General features: G+C 37.3%; 2 protein-coding genes across 2 annotated transcripts; one reads left to right on the top strand and one right to left on the bottom strand.

Annotated features, from left to right (window-relative positions):
- Window positions 1-36: 36 nt before the first annotated feature.
- LOC115627033 lies at window positions 37-1268 on the top strand. The gene has a single exon (XM_030522564.1). It carries the CDS (start codon window positions 233-235, stop codon window positions 689-691), a length of 459 nt encoding a protein of 152 aa, XP_030378424.1. The 5' UTR covers window positions 37-232; the 3' UTR covers window positions 692-1268.
- Window positions 1269-15151: 13883 nt separating this feature from the next.
- LOC115627029 (innexin inx7) lies at window positions 15152-17120 on the bottom strand. Its single transcript, XM_030522558.1, has 3 exons — window positions 16841-17120; window positions 16058-16764; window positions 15152-15654 (listed from the first exon to the last, which is right to left on the bottom strand). Exons 1-3 carry the CDS (start codon window positions 17072-17074, stop codon window positions 15315-15317), a joined length of 1281 nt encoding a protein of 426 aa, XP_030378418.1. The 5' UTR covers window positions 17075-17120; the 3' UTR covers window positions 15152-15314.
- Between the last annotated feature and the right edge of the window lie 350 nt (window positions 17121-17470).

Genomic DNA, 17470 nt, shown 5'->3' with positions numbered 1-17470 from the left:
CGCTTCAGTACGGGCTTGGCATTTGCGACGCTGACGACGGCAGTTTGTTGTCTGTGGGTTCGGTTTGCTGCGCGTTTTTCTCCGCTTTTTACCGCTGCCACTCTCCTCTGCGCGCGCCGCCTGCGTCATTAATTGTTTGTTTGCTTGTTTGTGTGCGCTTGTTGTAGCTGGCATTAAGCTTAGTGCGTCATCACGACCGTCCGCCCGATTGTGCAATCGAGGAGAGTCGAACATGTCAGCGACACACCGAGCTCTGCCATTGTGGCTGGCCGCTTTCCTGATGCTGCTGAGCCTCCAGCACTGCCTGGCCATCGAGTGCTACGTGTGCGATGCCTCCGATACGCTGAATCCGTTCCAATGCGGGGAATGGTTCGACCGCTTCGACGAGCCCGACATACAGCCCCACAACTGCTCCAACGTGCACGGCGCCAAGTTCTGTGTGAAGCATGTGGGTCGCTTTGAGGGCGGCATTGGTGCGAAGCGCTTCTGCAGCTCCAAGGACTTGGGCAACTATTGCGACTATGTGAGCAATAAGGGCGATCGCATGGAATATCGCAGCTGCATCTATACCTGCGACACGGACGGGTGCAATGGAGCCCCGCTTGGGGCTCATCAGTCCACACTTGGCTGGGGTGTGATGCTCGCCTCCGCTCTAACCGCTGCGTCTCTGGCAACAGTGTGGCAACGCTGAGCTCTGCTGTGCTCAGAGAGTCAGGCGAGAGAGCGTTTTTAGCTTTGTAAACAAAGAAGACGCGCCACCAACAACAACAATGCTGCTCTTATAACAAAACTACAACTACAACCCCAGCAAGCTATTGTCTTTGTGTGTTGTCTTGCGGTTAGCGTTTTTTTCGTTAGTTTTTTTTTTTAATAGTGTCTAATTAGTTTGTAAGCCGAACAAAAAATAAAGTTGCTACTAATAATGTTACTTAAAAACAATAACAAATCAGTGTGTTTTCCATGTCAACCAACTGCTGTCATTGGCAACCAAACTATAAAGATAGTAGGAGAGGGCCCATGAAGTGGCTCCTTTTTTTGGGTTGGTGCTTAAAACACCACACCTGCTGGTTTTCGGATTTGGAAAGCGTGCTGCCACCATTCAAACTATACAAGTATATTATGAATGTTTCCTCCAAAATGTATTACATATCTACGAGTATTAATTTGTATTTATTATTCTACTACATTTATGCTAATGTGCCAAATGTTTTCCACAACTTTGATGTCTGTGCTATACTTGTATATGAAATAAAAGAATATAAAGTAAATGTGTTGGGGGGTCTGTCGGGCCTTCTTTTGGTTTAGTTTACCATTTAGCCGGCATTATCTTTTTGTTGAACAAAAAATTATTATATTTTTTAAATGAACAATATGCTTTTTATGAGTACACCTAATTCTGTTTTTAGAAGGTCTCTTTTTACACGGTTTGAAAATTAAAAGTTGTATATATGGTTGCCCGACTTTATTCCATCTAGCACGATTCAAAATACCATATGATCAATTTTTTTACACGGTTTTTTTTGGAACCAATCTACCGTGTAAAAACAGAATTAGGTGTGCACGCTTTTTAAAACTGGGCCTTTTTTGCTTATTGTGTACTTGTTTTTATTCCTTTTTATTTTGTAAATCTTTTATCTAAAAACATTTTTTTTTGCATAGGAATTTTATAATATTTCTAAGTATTTCTTCAAAACATGGTAAGCATGAGCAGTCGTTGGAATGATTTTTAAAATGCAAAATACTTCACCTATATAGACTAATCCGAAGCACGCCGCAGGCCGCCCTTCGGCGCTCAGCTATGCCAGCAAGCAACCGCACATGGGGCGTATGCGCAATAGGAATGAACGCCGTACACAATACGTGTACGAGTACGCACCAATTCGCAATCGGAAATCAATCTGTTGCAGCCACAACAACATCAAAAACAAAACAACAACTGCAACTGTGACATACTTAAAGGCAGTGTGCCGCTCATTTAAAAAAATGTTTTTGAAAGTTGTCTATCGGCGGCAACCAGGCGAGCCTTGAATGGCTGACCCCCGATCCAAATGTAGAACCTGTGCGGTTTTCAATCAATATAGCAATTTATGTTTCTAAATACATATACGTAACCATATTTATGTCTATATGCATGCACGTATGTATATACATATAGCATGTGGACACATCTCGCTTTGTGTGATGTCTAATTGTTTTTGACATTTCATTAAAAGAGCCAAGAAAAACAATTGAAAATGTATTTAATCCACTTACACGGCGATTTGAACGAAGACTCAGCAGCGCAAGCTCGATTGACAAAACTATAAGAGTAGAGACTTGTCCCGACATTTAATGAAGCAACAACAACCTGTGTGTCTACACACACACACACACACACACGCACATCGCAGCTTTACACACCCACCCAGCCTGCCCCTAAGCCCAACAATTGCGTAATTGTCTAAATTGAAAGTGCCTTGAGCGCTATCATTGGCATGAGGCGATAATTTTTGAGCTGCGCACTTTGCAGATACAGACTTGGGCTATCATGTGTCTTCTCCCCATGTCGACTTGACATCGAAGCCGACACGAATCGAACACCCAACTAGGCGACATCGACACCCAAAGGCACTTTGAGCAACGAAATTTCTTGCTCGTCACGATCTAGTTGCCGCCTTTCGACACTTGTAATTAGATTAACTTGGAAGCTTCGAACATGCTAAAGGTATTGTTACGTATTTGATAAGCGGAATTGTTATCAGCCGCTTTGTGAGCCAGTGTACTCGTTAATCTGTTATTGTTCGAGAGACCTGCTGACAAGACGAGGGCTGAGAAAAGAAAAACGTACTTCTAGAGAATCCGAGATGCCCCGATCTAGAGCATGACTATTTTATTATTGTTATGTATAGATGTCTGATACTTTCTTATATACTTATGTACCTATGATCAATTGACTACTATTTTTGGACTGGTCATAGTATATTTTCTTATAATTACTTAACGTTCGAAGGTGAAAGTCTAGCCAGGAGAAATCTCTAAATCGGACCCCAAACAACATACTTGTATATATATGTGATAAGCATAACGAGACAAACCGATCTAATCATGTTTATATATCTATTTACAAATCTAATTGACCGCTAGGTTTCAACAAACATTGTATGCTGACTATTCTAGACCTTCCAGGTTTTTGTCTTATTTCCTCCCCTTCCTCCTCGACTCTAACATTCTGTTTTGTTATATTTAAATGATTGTTTGAATACGAATATTTGTAAATATTTACGTACACTGTATGTAGATAAATTGTCCATAGCTATAACATATATATTTTTTTGTTTTCTTTTACAATTTTATTTCAATAAATACATAGATATTCTGTTACAAACATAAAATGTGACTATGTTAGCGAGTTTTTGATGATAAGAGAATATAGACATGAGCAGATGTGAGTAAATCAGGGTTTGGAAGAAAAAGTGGCACATATGTGTTAAATGTTTTAAGCCAACTGAGTAAGATTTTAAAAAGTGAATTTGATGAGTTAATAAGCACATAAAAAAGTAAAATGACATTAAAAAAGAACTACGAATAAAGTATATTGACACTCACACTCAATGAAGGCATTTATGAATGAACATCGTAAACAGAATATTAATTGGCATTTCAATTATTATTATTGTAATACTTAGGCTTTTTTATAAATATATTTATTTTTTAAGCAAAAGAATACAAATATAACATGCTTTAAAAATACAGATAATAAAAATGAATACAAAATGTATGACATACATGAAAGCTTCTTAATTATTGGCATTTCAATTCTTATTTTTGTACTATGTAGGCTTTTCAATTAATTTAGTTTTGTAGATGTTAGTAAATAACATTCATTTTGTGTTTTTAAGTAATATTTTTGGGCGAATGACTTAAATGTATTTAAAAATGCAGATAGAAGCGAAATTTGTAAGAATGTATTCAGTTCGCTCTTAAAAGCTTTCCTGATTCATGTAAGAGCACATGATGTTTTAGATTTTGATAGAGCCTTTTTAAGGATCCCCCATTAAGGAACAAAAATTCATTTGGAAATAATAATTAAGCCAAAATCTTCCACTGCGTCAAGCAGCTTAGTAACGATCTGCGCTTATATCTCAATTTTGGGCATTTGTTTTAAGAGTGTATGAAATGCAGAAATATGATTTTCTTTTTTGGAATTTTGTACATTTTTTTGATAGATTAGATTATCTTCACATTCTCTATAAAAGGCGAGAAACTGAGGTGGAACCCGCCACATAGTAGCTGGAAAAACATTTATGAAAACCTTGAACATTTTACTTTGTGGGGTAACAGCTATACTTTTTTATTATTATTATAAAAAACACAATGTTATCTTTAAAAGTTTTCACTTATATTATTTTTGAATCTTATGTAACGTAATGGAATATAGTTTTTATGAATATGAGTGTTTACATTTGTAGAACTTAGAGCGTTAATGTTAGTAGACTGCCTATAGAAAAAAAGTTGAACTAAATCGTTTTTCCTTAGACGATATTAAGCATTCCACTTATTGCTGCTATATTTAGTTACCATTTGATTGACAGTAGTGAGAAATAAAACATGGGCAACATTTAGGAGTAAAAATGCAGAATATTCAGTAATACAGAGGTGGGCTAACTACTCGTATATGAGTGTTTTGTAACTTGTCTGTTAGTGTTAATACTTATGGTCATGGGCATGCACGAAAAGATTTAACTTTGAACAAACCCCAGCATTATGAGGCAATACGTAGCTATCAATTGGGGCGCGTGCCGATAACTATTTTTTAATATTTCGCGTAAGTGGCTTTCTTCATTTTATACTAATCGAACCTATTAAGTGGAATATGATAAGCTAGTCGATTATGTGTGTGTGTGTTTTTTTTTTTTTAATTTAAATGACTTTATAGTTTGTTTGTTATTCATTCAGCTATGACCCGAGAGGTCAATAACATTGCAAAGTGTTGATATGAAGAGATGCTTCGGTTCGGTTGCTGCTCGTTTGTTGTATTTGCTTGTTGTTTTGTTTTGCGGTAGTTTCTAAAACGGGAAATGAATAAACATTTGGTCTAACCGGCAAATGGAGTAGACGATGCCCAGGCACATTGTCAAGGTCATTGTCAAGTGCTGAAACATTACAAGCTCCACAAGCAGAACCAGCAACAGCCACTGCAACAACAACAGCAGCTTTTCGTATTTATAAAAATGCCATGCAAAGCAAAACAGAGCAAAACAGAGCAGAACAGAACAGAACAGAGCAGAACAGAACAGAACAGAGCAGAACAAAATAGAACCGAACTGATGGCATTCAGATGTGTGAAAATGGCAGTGGAAATGCAGACGGGCAGTAAACAAAGCGCAGACGGGCAAATGGAAAAATTTCCTGCAACATGCAGCTACTCGTAGACGACAATAAAACGTGCCACATGTTACTCACACACACACACATGCAAACAAACACTCATATATATGTATGTAGTAGGTCTATACACTAGATGCTGAAACATCCCTCGATGCACTCGAGCCAGCCAGCCAGCCAGCCAGCCAGAGCCAACCCCGGGCAGAAACGTCGCGCATTAATGTTTTCCCAGCCATCATCTAATGCACACATTTTCCTAGAAAAGTCCCAGAGTAGTCTGTGAAGATGAAAGTAAAACGCATTTTATGAGGGCCACGGCCAGGGCCATGACGTAGCTGGGTCCGGGTCCGGGTCCGGGCCCGTGTTCGTCTCCGTATTCGAACTACGTGTGCATGTGCGGGTGTGTTGCGGATATTATTTTGGATGTTTTCCTGCTATACGTGTAGTTTGACGCTTGGCTTTTGCGTTTCCTGTTTTTCGACGACGTCATTTCAATGACGTCGCAGAACAGCACGAGTCGAGGGTTGCTCGCCGTTAATGCTACACACACACACAAATTACACACACAACCACACACTACACACCCTTCGATCCTGTGCTGCGAGAGCGCACCTCTGGTGCCTTCTTTGTTGCGAACGCGCGAGAGTTGCACTCAAATGCTCGTTTTGTATTGCCAACTGTACTGAGATTGAGTGGAATGCCGGGCATGCAAATGATTTGGTTCGAACTGACCTACCCAGGAAGTGCGCACATTTGTGGATGGCATTGGCATTGTACACCCATGCATATACATGAGTACGTGTATGTATTGGTCTGCCCTACAAGAAGCGATGCGGAAGCAGCCCTTAGTCTAGAAAACATTTTAAATTCCTCATCTGTATAACTAATTATCATTTGAAGAATTTAGCTGCCCTCAACTCGCCTCATTAGTTTTACAATTTTTTTAAAGATTTAAACTTAAGACTTATGTATACACAAACGTATTTATTTCATCGACAAACAATGCAGTCGATGTATACAAAATTGTTCCAATTAAAATTGACCCTTTCGATTTCGTCTTGTACTTAGGATTTTCTCATCACGTTACATTTTTGAGTGATAGCTTGATTTTTTCGACTCACAATTCAGAAGTGTTAAAAAATAAACTATAAAAGACCTGCACTCATAGACAGAATAATGGGTGTCCTTACTTCTCATTTATCCCTTCAATGTACAGGGTGCGCCATCTTTTATGTCGGTATGTAAATATTGAATAACTTTGTCATTAGTGAACCGATTTACTTCAGTAGACCAGTGTTGAAAAATTAGTCTGAAGAAATTGTACAGAACCAAATTAAACAAAAATATCTCATACTTGAAAAACGGTTGTTTATTTTCAAAGATATTCAATGTTTACATACCGACTTAAAAAAAAGGCGCACCCTGTACCTCAAAGAACAAGTTAGTGTTCATAATACACAAACCTTTTTTTCATAACTACAAATAATAAGCTTCACAAAACTTAAAGGTAAGCTTAACATTTAATTAATTTATTAAATACTTTAATTTTGGATGGTCATGGTAATAAGCTGTGACCAACAGAATTCATTCTAAAACCACAATTAAAAATTGTTGGGTACATTTTATTCTCGATGTTTAACAAATTGTAGGTGCTTTACCTGTCTATTTTTTATTTTGTTCATGAGGTCTTTAAAGATTTCATTGTACATATAGTATATATACTATTGCTTCCGTACTATCTTATTTTCAATGAGAAGCTGTTTTTTTTACTCATTTTGCATTTGGTCATCCTTCCATCCAACGATTGATGCAACAATATGGAATTTGGTTTCGCATTCAAATCTTTTGTATGATAGCTGTTTGATATAGTGAGCTGATATGATCGGTTTCGACACATAATCTGTGTAGGAGCGAGGAGTATTGATTGAAACAGACAGACCGGCAGACAGACGTAAAATCGAGTACAATCCTCACCCAAAAGGGGATCAAGAAATCCTAGCTACATTACATACTTGCTGAGAAGCGTACTAAGGATATTTCTATTTCTCTCTATTAATATATAATTAGTGCAATAAGATGATTATTTGCGAGTACGAAGGTTAATTGTTGGGTGGCTGGTTTTTTGTGCTGCCAACCTGCAAAGCACGTGGGTTAATTAAATGAGCACGACAATTATCGAAATCGAAATTGCTAATAAATCTCAATAAAAGGGGCATGATGCCATGCAGCAAAATATGCATACCACATGGATATACGAGCATACATACACACATACACGTACATTTATGCAAACATATGATCTGATGACCGCTGCCCAGCGGCACTGAGGCTGCTGGCCCGGCTGGAACGTGTGCCATTGGCGACACATTTGCTAATCCGCACAAATTAAATGCAATTGAAATAAATTTGCATGCCAAGAAGAACCACAAGCTGTACGGCCCAGACTCAGGCTTCGACTCGCATATGCAACAAGTGCGGCATGGCAGGCACACTCCAATTGCTCCAATTGCATAAATTTATTGGCAACGAATTCCAAATGCCGTCCGATAGAGGTGACCCCCGTGCATACGCGTAAGGCAAACGACAGCAGCAGACACCCTAATGCACCCAGAGTGCTTCCATAGTTTAAAGTTTAAAGAGTGTTAATTCTCACATCAAATTGTATAATTTTTCTAAATTTATTGTGCCATTCTGTGGCCAGCCAATTGGTAGTTGGTCCACCTAATCTCCATCCAATCCAGCTATGCAAGCTATTGCTTTGAAGTTCCTGTTCTGTTTTTGCGGCCTTTTGAACTGTTGCCAATACTGGTAGCTTTAGTTTAACACCAACACAGCATCGCCCATGAGTTTAGCCACAAAATGAAAGCAATACAAAGCTGACAAAAGCTTAAATTGGCAATCTTTAGGCAGACCATTTCGATATCCATTTATGTTCGCCTATACTTGGTGTCTGGTTTATCAAGCTTTATAAATATGAATGCCGGATTGAATTAATTTTGCGCGAAGAAATTTTAGTTTCTCTCCATACTAGTTTATTTTGCTTATTTTATTTTTGCAAAATGAAAATAACTCTGACGTTCTCTTTTCGCACCAATTTGTCTGTTCGAACTTCGAAGCTCAAGTGCCGCATGAAGCGGTGCTGCCACAATCGACACGCCCACAATAAGGGCAAACAACCACTTGTTGATTAATAGGATTTATACGGAAAATATAAAGCTATCGAGCTTTATACGTCATCAAGCCAAAGGCCAACATTTGACCGATTACCCACTAAGCAACAATAAAGTCATAAATGCCGAAATGCAACCAGATGTCTTTATCAATGAACAGAACAGCACTTGACAGAAATCAATTTTGAGCAAACCTTTGCGATTAGGGGCAAATAAAGAACCCGGTTATACAACATTAATATATATATACGTTTTCTTCGTTGCATAATCGTTTATCAGTTTGAGTGTATTCGTATATACAAGTACAATATCCCCAGTGCGGGGTCGGAAAGGTATGGCATATCAAGGAGTTGATGACAAAGGCAAAGCAATTGTGTGGCACAAAAGGCTTATTTTATGACATGCGATTTGCTTTTATTGCCTTTAATATTGCCTAGAAAGACCATTCGAGCTACCTCATATACTCGTACATCGAATAAAAAGAACAGTGTTTTATACCCAACAATAAATAAATTAATTGCAGTGTTGTCTTACATACAAGTTTGCTTACAACAAATTTGTTAAAAAATGTTAAAGTAAATTCTATTGGGTTGCACTTGCCGGATACAAAAATGCACTACAAATAAACAGCTATCGGCTTTGTAGAAATATTTGCTTACAGATATAGTAGAGTGGGGTAAATAAATAATGGGTGCAAAAGTCAATGCAGTCATAAATTATACATCTTGCCAGACTGACTAATAAATTGTCTGCCACCGGGCTAAATATTTCTTTGACATTTGACTAATATTTTTAATTTTTTCTCACTGTAAGGATTTAGTAATCTCTCTGCATTTTGTTATGCATCTAGATTAGATGAAATTATGATATAATTGTTATATTTGCAGTTTTTCGATTTGTTTTTGTAAATAGTTTGCTTGTAAAGAAATATAATTTTAGCCAGAATTCTAAAAAGTTGCAGTTTAAAATATATAAATAGATCTTTAATGATATGTTGAATAGTGATTGTTATGAATATATAGTCAGAGATATCACACAATAATATCTGATCGGCAGTAACAAAGCTGATTGACTTTAAGTTATATCTCCAAAATGTAGAATACAAGTATATGTTTTGTCAAGATATCTTTAAAAACCACTCTTCAAATGGACAGCTTTGTGAAATTCAAAATACTTATGCATAAGATGAAGCTACTTCGTGTGTGTGTGTGCCTGCATTGTCGGGGACTTATTATGTCAAGTATATCTTCTGTGGCTATTGGCTATTGTTTTGTGGGTCAGAATCAAGTTCACAGCTCCAGCTGTGCGCATGCGTGTGTGTCAAGCTTCTACTTTCTACTTCGGCGGCTAGACAATACTTGTCACATAAAATTTCAAATACCTATTCAAAAAAGCTCGAACTTTCAAACGTAAATGTTAACGGTCATTCACCATACCTGAACACATACTTATATATGTATGTGTATATCGATGTGTATATATGTGCGTCAAAAAGAAATAAAACTAAGCAGGTTATGTATTGAAAGTGCGTTCATACGATCACCTATTTTAGAGATGGACACAACACGACACGGTCACGAGTCACGAGCCAAAATTTTTAACAGCCCGGGGGCCACAAGAAATTAATTTGTTAAGAAATAAATAAAAAATACTTGCTACAAATTTCGATGTGGGAGCAATAATTTATAAAATTTGAAATGTATTGCTGACCTGTTTTAAAGTTTATTAATAAGATGTTAAGAAAGTGTCTGTTACATGTGCTGAGCGATTTAAATTATTGCCGTTTTCTTGACACGTCAGTTCACGATTTATTTTAAATAATTAGTTTTCAGATTTTGAAACATCAAGTTGCTTTAACACTAATCGTACCCCAAGTGTTGTTTCTTCAATCCATTTTATTTACAAGAGAGAGACAAACTATTACAAACATTAATTTAAGTCGTCTCGACGACTCCACGCTTTTTGTATACATTTCTTAATAATTTGTAATATTTATCTAATAATAATTTTGAAAATTACTTATATCTTCATTAAGCTTCAGAAATGCATCACATTTTCAAATAAGTATGTTCCCCATCTTTAAGGGAAATTTGTGATGGACAAGTTAGAAGTTACGCGATGGGCCCACAGCTTGTGTCCATCTCTAACACACAAACAAGTATATTCGGATTTACATTTATTTAAATACAGTTTTAAATTTCTGGCGCTTTGGCTATTTTTCGCTGTGTCAGAACAAAAGAAAAAAGGGGGCAGAAGTTTGAGAAGCCGCAAGAATAAATAAATAAATGATATTAAAGAAATCGCGAGGCATGCAAACGAAAACACCATAACAGTATCGGGAACAATAACAGCAACAACAATAAATTGCTTATGTGACAGATTTATTTCTTTCTCCTTCTTGCTCTTCTTCTTGCTCTTCTTCTTAAATTTCTTTATCTTTTATTTAAATTTTGACAAAACGTGTTTATTTGTTATTCGTTTTGCTGTTTTTGTTCTTTAAGTTGAGTTACAACAAATACATTATATTGCAATTAAGAGTCGGACTGAAATGTGCATTAATGGATTTTGTTGTTTGTTTAGTTTTTTGACAAACCTGCTCTCAACTAAACGACAGCTTACACATGTCACTGGATCCAAGGAGGAGGGGGCTGGGGCAGCGGTCAGAACTTAAAACCGCCTTATACATACGAGCACATATGTACACACATACATACATACCGACTCGTCGCCATTGACCGCAAAACGGACGAGCACAGCCAACAAATACAAATAAACCAAACATTTACAATATTTTGCTATTTTTCTAATGCAGTAAAAAAGTAGAAATAAGCGCGCAGTGACTGCTAAATAAATATGTTGCTGAGCAGGTGTCATAACTTACATGAATTTACACTTAAAAATGGTAAAAGGTATTTCTGTACAAATTGTTTGCAATAAAAATGCAAACAAACACTAAACTACGGCTCTGTCCAACTTACAGCGCAAACATCGAAGTCTTTGAATAGCAATCATATGGTTTGTTCTAAACTTGGTCATACTTGTACTTCTCATCGTTGAGTTTGTCACATCGCACATTCAATTTATTTTGTATAATTTAGTTGGAAATCAAATTTGATCATATATCTTATTAGCTAGATCGTATTTTATGCAATAAACTAGAAAAAATGACTATCTTCCATACATCTTCAATCAGAGTTGTTCTAACTCTCTGGACTGGCAATCATGTTTTCCCCCAACGGGTTGGAGATTTTCCTTTACTTGCTTTACTAGATAGCCCTTAAGTAGAATTAAGTTTTCTCCTTCTCCTACTGTCTATTTTTTGTAAATATTATTATTTTTTTTTAGTTTTTTAGGTCTATACTGTTTCTGGAAACATACTATATGGCTGTGAATCGGGGCATAGCTGGCCAAATGGCAAATAAAACTCCCGCAATGTGTTGGGGGCATTAATAATAACTATTAATTGATTAGTTATTTTTGAGGCTTTCTTATTTTTTAAAGTTTAAATTATAAATTAATTATCTGTATCGACAGCATTATTTGTTGATCTATTAAATAAAAAAATAAAATATGATCTAAATACTACATGCAACTCAGCTCGTATTATTACGAATATGACTTTGAAAACAAATTTTCAAAATGTACGGCAGTTATTATAAGATATTTCTGGCGCATGGGCAGGGGCTGTATGTAAAACAAATTTGTCTGGATTTGGGGTTATTTTCGCTCTTACATTATTATATTATGTTATATAGATAGACAGACATGGCTAAATCAACTCATCTTATATTGATTTGGAATGTATGCACGAATATATGGTTTGTGGGGTCTCCATTAAGGTCTTGTAAATGCTCGCAAAAAATACCGTTTTACTCTTTGGATATAGTGTATAAAAATATTAATGTTTATGTAGATCTGGGCGTTCATGCGTAGTAGAAACAGACCGTCAGGCAGAACTAAATAAATGCATTCTTCTCATTGTTGTGCTTAACAATTCTTATAAATATGGCTTCGATGTTATGGGTATTCTAAGAAAGATCAGTTTTGTCAGAGACACTTCAACTATCCATTGTTCTTCCAACATACATATATGACACACAAGTCAATTGCTTCTATGTGTTGAGCGTGTCTGAAACTTATTTTGAGTTTTTAACGATTAACATTCAGCTTACATCAGTTTGTGGAAACTTCTGAGTAACTTATTTATATATGTACACATAAATCTGTCAACGATCACGATCTTTACAATCTGAGGCACGACACGTGCTTTTGTCTGATGGAGTTTCAAATAAATTAAAAAAACAATTGCAAAACAAATTGAGTTGCGAAGAAAAAATGCTCAATGCGTAATCATACTTTATACATACATTTTAATTACATTTAACATTTGCGATAGCTTAAGTCTTAGTGTTAAGCTACAAATTGTGCAGCCTACGCTCAGCTTGTCTCAAGTCAGAACAGACAGGGGCCCGAGCCGAGACATGTCATTATGGACTGTCTGAGCTGAAATCAAATTGAGCTGTGGCTTAAAAGAATTGGGTTAACTGCCATTCTGCCTTCGACATTTTGATTGCTATACGCTTAAAGCACGATTATCACAGTACAAACAGAGAGCCACACCCACATGTCCAGGTAACTGGGTGAAAGGCACAACTTGTCTTTCGGCTTCGAAACCAGTTAAATCAGTTCAAATTATAAAATGAAGATAAAAAATGTGCGTGTTCATTTTTAAATAAAGCCCCCAAATTATATTTAAAGGTTAACAAGCAATGCTTTTGTACAATATATTCATTATTATCGCATAACTTGATATTAATTTATTCCGCATCATTGCGTTCAAATCTTCTAAGTATCGCCATTAATTGCCGTTTAATTGATTGCACAGGTTGATCCGCTGATTAACCGGGAAAAAAGCCTTAAAGGAAAGATGTTATGATTTATTTTAGAACCAACAAGAAGCTCTTCATTGTAGCTTCACTTTTAACAAATACTTGTATGTTATTTTTTAATGGCTATGGGCTACAAACTGTGTACATAGTATGTATCCTACTATGTCCTATCAATCTGTCCATTAACTAGTCGCCAATAAAAAGCATGCATACATTACAAAAGCACTATAATATTCTTTTTATGATAGCGATATGAAAGGCAGATCGGACTAATTATCTGTGTCCGCCCAAAAGCAGCCTCCAAACAGCTTTAAAGCTGTAGGGAAGGTGTTATATTTAACAGCGAAGAGCTTGGATGAAATGATTATTTAAATAAAATTGTAATGGAAGTTTAATCTAGTTCAATTCTCTATATAGGTGACAAGCTCTTTTTTATATATCATAGGCAAATTTGATATTTAAAGGTATTTTAAAGTGCCTCGCAATATTCTGAAATATGATCACATTCGCTTCACCATATCATTGTTTAAGCTTTTTTATTTAGTTGAAGAACTGTGGCCCGTCCGTAGAAGGTACATTAATGCTCTACACATTATAACACACACATATAAATAATAAACATTTATGTTGTTTTTGTAACCATTTGTTTAATTACTTTGACTTTCAAAAATAAGTTAGCTATGGACACATTGGTAAAAGCTTTTCATTAATTGCTAGTTATCAAGCATTCATAATTTATTCTCTTTATTCGTTTATAGCAATAACAGTAATGCTTTGTCTTCTTTCGTCTCATGTGTGAACAAATATACGAATTGAAGCTATTGCCAGGGTCACCAAAAGCCACGATAAAAACGCGACACACACCCATCTCCAATTATAGCACCATATACTTGATATGCCGAAGACAGACAAGCCACAGACATCGCTTTGGTCGGATTGACTTGGGATTTGACAGATATAGGTTAACAGATAGGCTACAGAACTCGATAGCAGTAATCTCCAAGTGCGACATAAGCCACACCCACATGCATCTGCGTTGGGGATCCCCTGTAGTTGGAATTTTAAATTTTTTACGGCCTCTACGGGGCAATTTTATTTTTTTTTAAATTTTTTTTATACCATGTATCTAAAGGGTAAAAGGGTATACTAGTTTCGTGCGAATGTATGTAACACACATTCATATTGTTGATCAGCATGAGAAGACGAGTAGATATGACCATGTCCGTCTGTCCGTCCGTCTGTCTGTCTGTATGATCGCAGGGATTTCAGCAAGTACAAGAGCTGGAATAACCAAACTTGGTATTCAGGTTCTCCTAAGCAGATCAAGTTTGTTTATTTTTTCTGAAACACCCCTCCCCCCCACTTCCCCGCAATTCCTGTTTTTTCCATAACTCCTGGTACTTTTGTAATTTTGTACTCAAATTTGGCAAATACCTCCAGATTATGATTATGTGTCTGTATGCCGTTTCATCATGATAGGTGAATTATGAAGAAAGTTATAGCCATAAACATAATCTCTGCCGAAGCTCTGCCTGCAGCTCTGCCGGCAGCTGTTGTTCTTAGACATAGACACGATTCTGATGTAAATTGTTCACAAACACTTATGTGTGTATGCATGTGTTGAATATTTTATGTATGATTAAATTAATTAAATTTTTTTAACTAATTATTTTTTGTTTGGGTGGGGGGGGGGGTGCGGTGTACAGGGTATTTAAGAGTTCAGCCCGCTCGACTTTAGCATTCCCTTCTGGTTTTTGATTGGAACCAAGTTTATGCCGCTCTCAAGTATTTAAAAAAAAACTTGACTTAAAAATTAAGGTATTATAACTGGGAAGACTTAGAACCTAAATAATACATGTAACAATATATAGTAAATATAAATTATTTCGGGTTAGACTGCCTGTGCACCGCCTGTAGCAGCTGTAGGGCGTTGATGCAAAAGAGGTGCATCGATGGTGTCCAGCTTTGGGTAGCTGGTTATGCCATCATCATCATCGTGCTCTCGCTTACGCGCCCAGTTAGCGTTAATGATGTTGTCGTCCGATGGATCTGGAAACTCGCTGGCCAAATGATAGATGATCTTCTTAAACATGAACTCAGAGAGATTACTGCGCAGGAAGAATAGGAACATCCAGTTGGAGAAATTGCACTTCTCTATGACAGCTGACAGTTCTTTATCATCGAGGCGGCCCGGCTTGGCCCAGTACAGGGACCACTTGCTGAAGAACAAGCTGAAAGGAAGCAATTTTAAGGGTGAGTTAATTTCAGGTAAATCCTCATTTAACTATCTATTTGCTATATGTATTGTATTCCCAACTGCCTTTGTTCTATATATTTATAAACTTATTTATATGCGATCTACAGACTGATCTGAGAGCATCTTCTACATATTCTAGATGTGTATGCATCTTCCTTCCATGTTACTAATTTTCCATATTATTACTATTACTGAAATGCTACCAAATGCTCAAGATATGTTCGTTTCCGAAAGCTGAATAAAATAAAATTATAAAAGTAAAGTATTAAATGCACTTGAAAATTGAAAACTCTTTAAGAGAATGCACACATCATGGAATATAAAAAGAAAGAAAGACTAGCTCATATTTGCCTTAAATAAAGTCATAAAGTACTTACTTTTTGTACATAAACAACGTAAGGACACGCCAGATCAGACCCAGAATGGTGAGGCAGAGGAGAACGGCATACCAGAACCAGAGAATCGTATAGATCTTCTCATTCATAATATTGAGAGCCATGACGCAGAGTGTATCGTGCTCCTGCAGGGAGCCTCCCGAACCGTACTTAAAAAACGTGCACTTCGTCATTTTGGGGAAGACAATGTCCAGAATGTCCACTTTGTCCACCCAACGTTCTCGAAGCACTTTGGGACCCAGCGAGATGAACTGATTGCCGAGGAAACTATTCGTCCAGTAGATTTGCAGCAGCAGATTACATAAATTAAGCGTCTCGCAGAAGACAAGATGTGCACCCCACGATTGATTCAGGCGCATGCGATCGATCATTGTGCGACGAATGTCCCTAACGCGCTGCTCTACAAATCCGATTGAGGGCAGATTGAGATTATCAACATCCAGACTCTTGCCCTTTAGGTACTTAGCCAGGCCGACCATGCGCAAGCCGAATACCAGAGCCTTTATGCGTCCCCCCTCCCATTTCTTCCACAGAGCGTGCGGGATGTAGAAGCAGATGGCTTGGGCAAACAGCACGAATGGGACCCACTGATAGTAGGCATGGCGTTTAATGGTATCCGTTTCCCTGTCATAGGGTCGAATGCCTTGCTGAGAGAGGAGACTCTTGTTGGGCGCCGTACCATTACCGACCTGCCGACGAAAACAACTTTGTAGTCTTGTAGTATTGTAGTCTCTTGGCTCTCCTGCCTCCTGACCAACTACTTACCACTGTGAAGGTTGGGGTGAAAAAACAGAAGGTGTTGATCACGGGGGCAACCACGGCGTCCGATATGCATTGGATATGTTCACCGATATATTGGCGCGAGGTTATGAGCAAAGTGGCTGCCAGCAATATGACAAAGCTTAGACGATAATGAAGTTTGAACACAAAGTTGTCGATGATCACGCGATGGATATCGATCTTAATATACTGAGAAATCGAGCTAAATGTCTTCAGCATTTTGCGATCTTAGCTCGAACAACCAAGTAATGGTACAAAAAATTCGTAGTGCTCCGCACCGTTTCGTTTATTGATCCACAAAACACACAAGTAGTCTACTAAATGCGAAACGGGTCACTCACCAACTTGTGGTTCGTAGCCCACTTTTGAAATGCGATAAGATGTCTTACGCTCTGGCGGTTTAAAGACTCTTTAAATTATGTGATAAGATAATATGAACTGAACCTGCATTAAATTGAGGTAATTGTAAAAGTTTAATAATTGGTGCGACAGAAAGAGCGAGAGAGAGATTGATGTAGAGAGCGATTTAGAGAGAGCGAGATGCTTACCTCCTTGGATAATGCAGGACTTAAGTTTACGAATAAGTCCGTAGATCCTGCTATAAATTTATTCGCA

Source organism: Scaptodrosophila lebanonensis, unplaced genomic scaffold, assembly GCF_003285725.1.
Source record: "Scaptodrosophila lebanonensis strain 11010-0011.00,11010-0021.00 unplaced genomic scaffold, SlebRS2 tig00000089-arrow-pilon, whole genome shotgun sequence".
Lineage (NCBI taxonomy): Eukaryota > Metazoa > Arthropoda > Insecta > Diptera > Drosophilidae > Scaptodrosophila > Scaptodrosophila lebanonensis.
The sequence above is the reverse complement of the archived record's forward strand: the minus strand, read 5'-3'. Positions and strand labels throughout refer to the sequence as shown.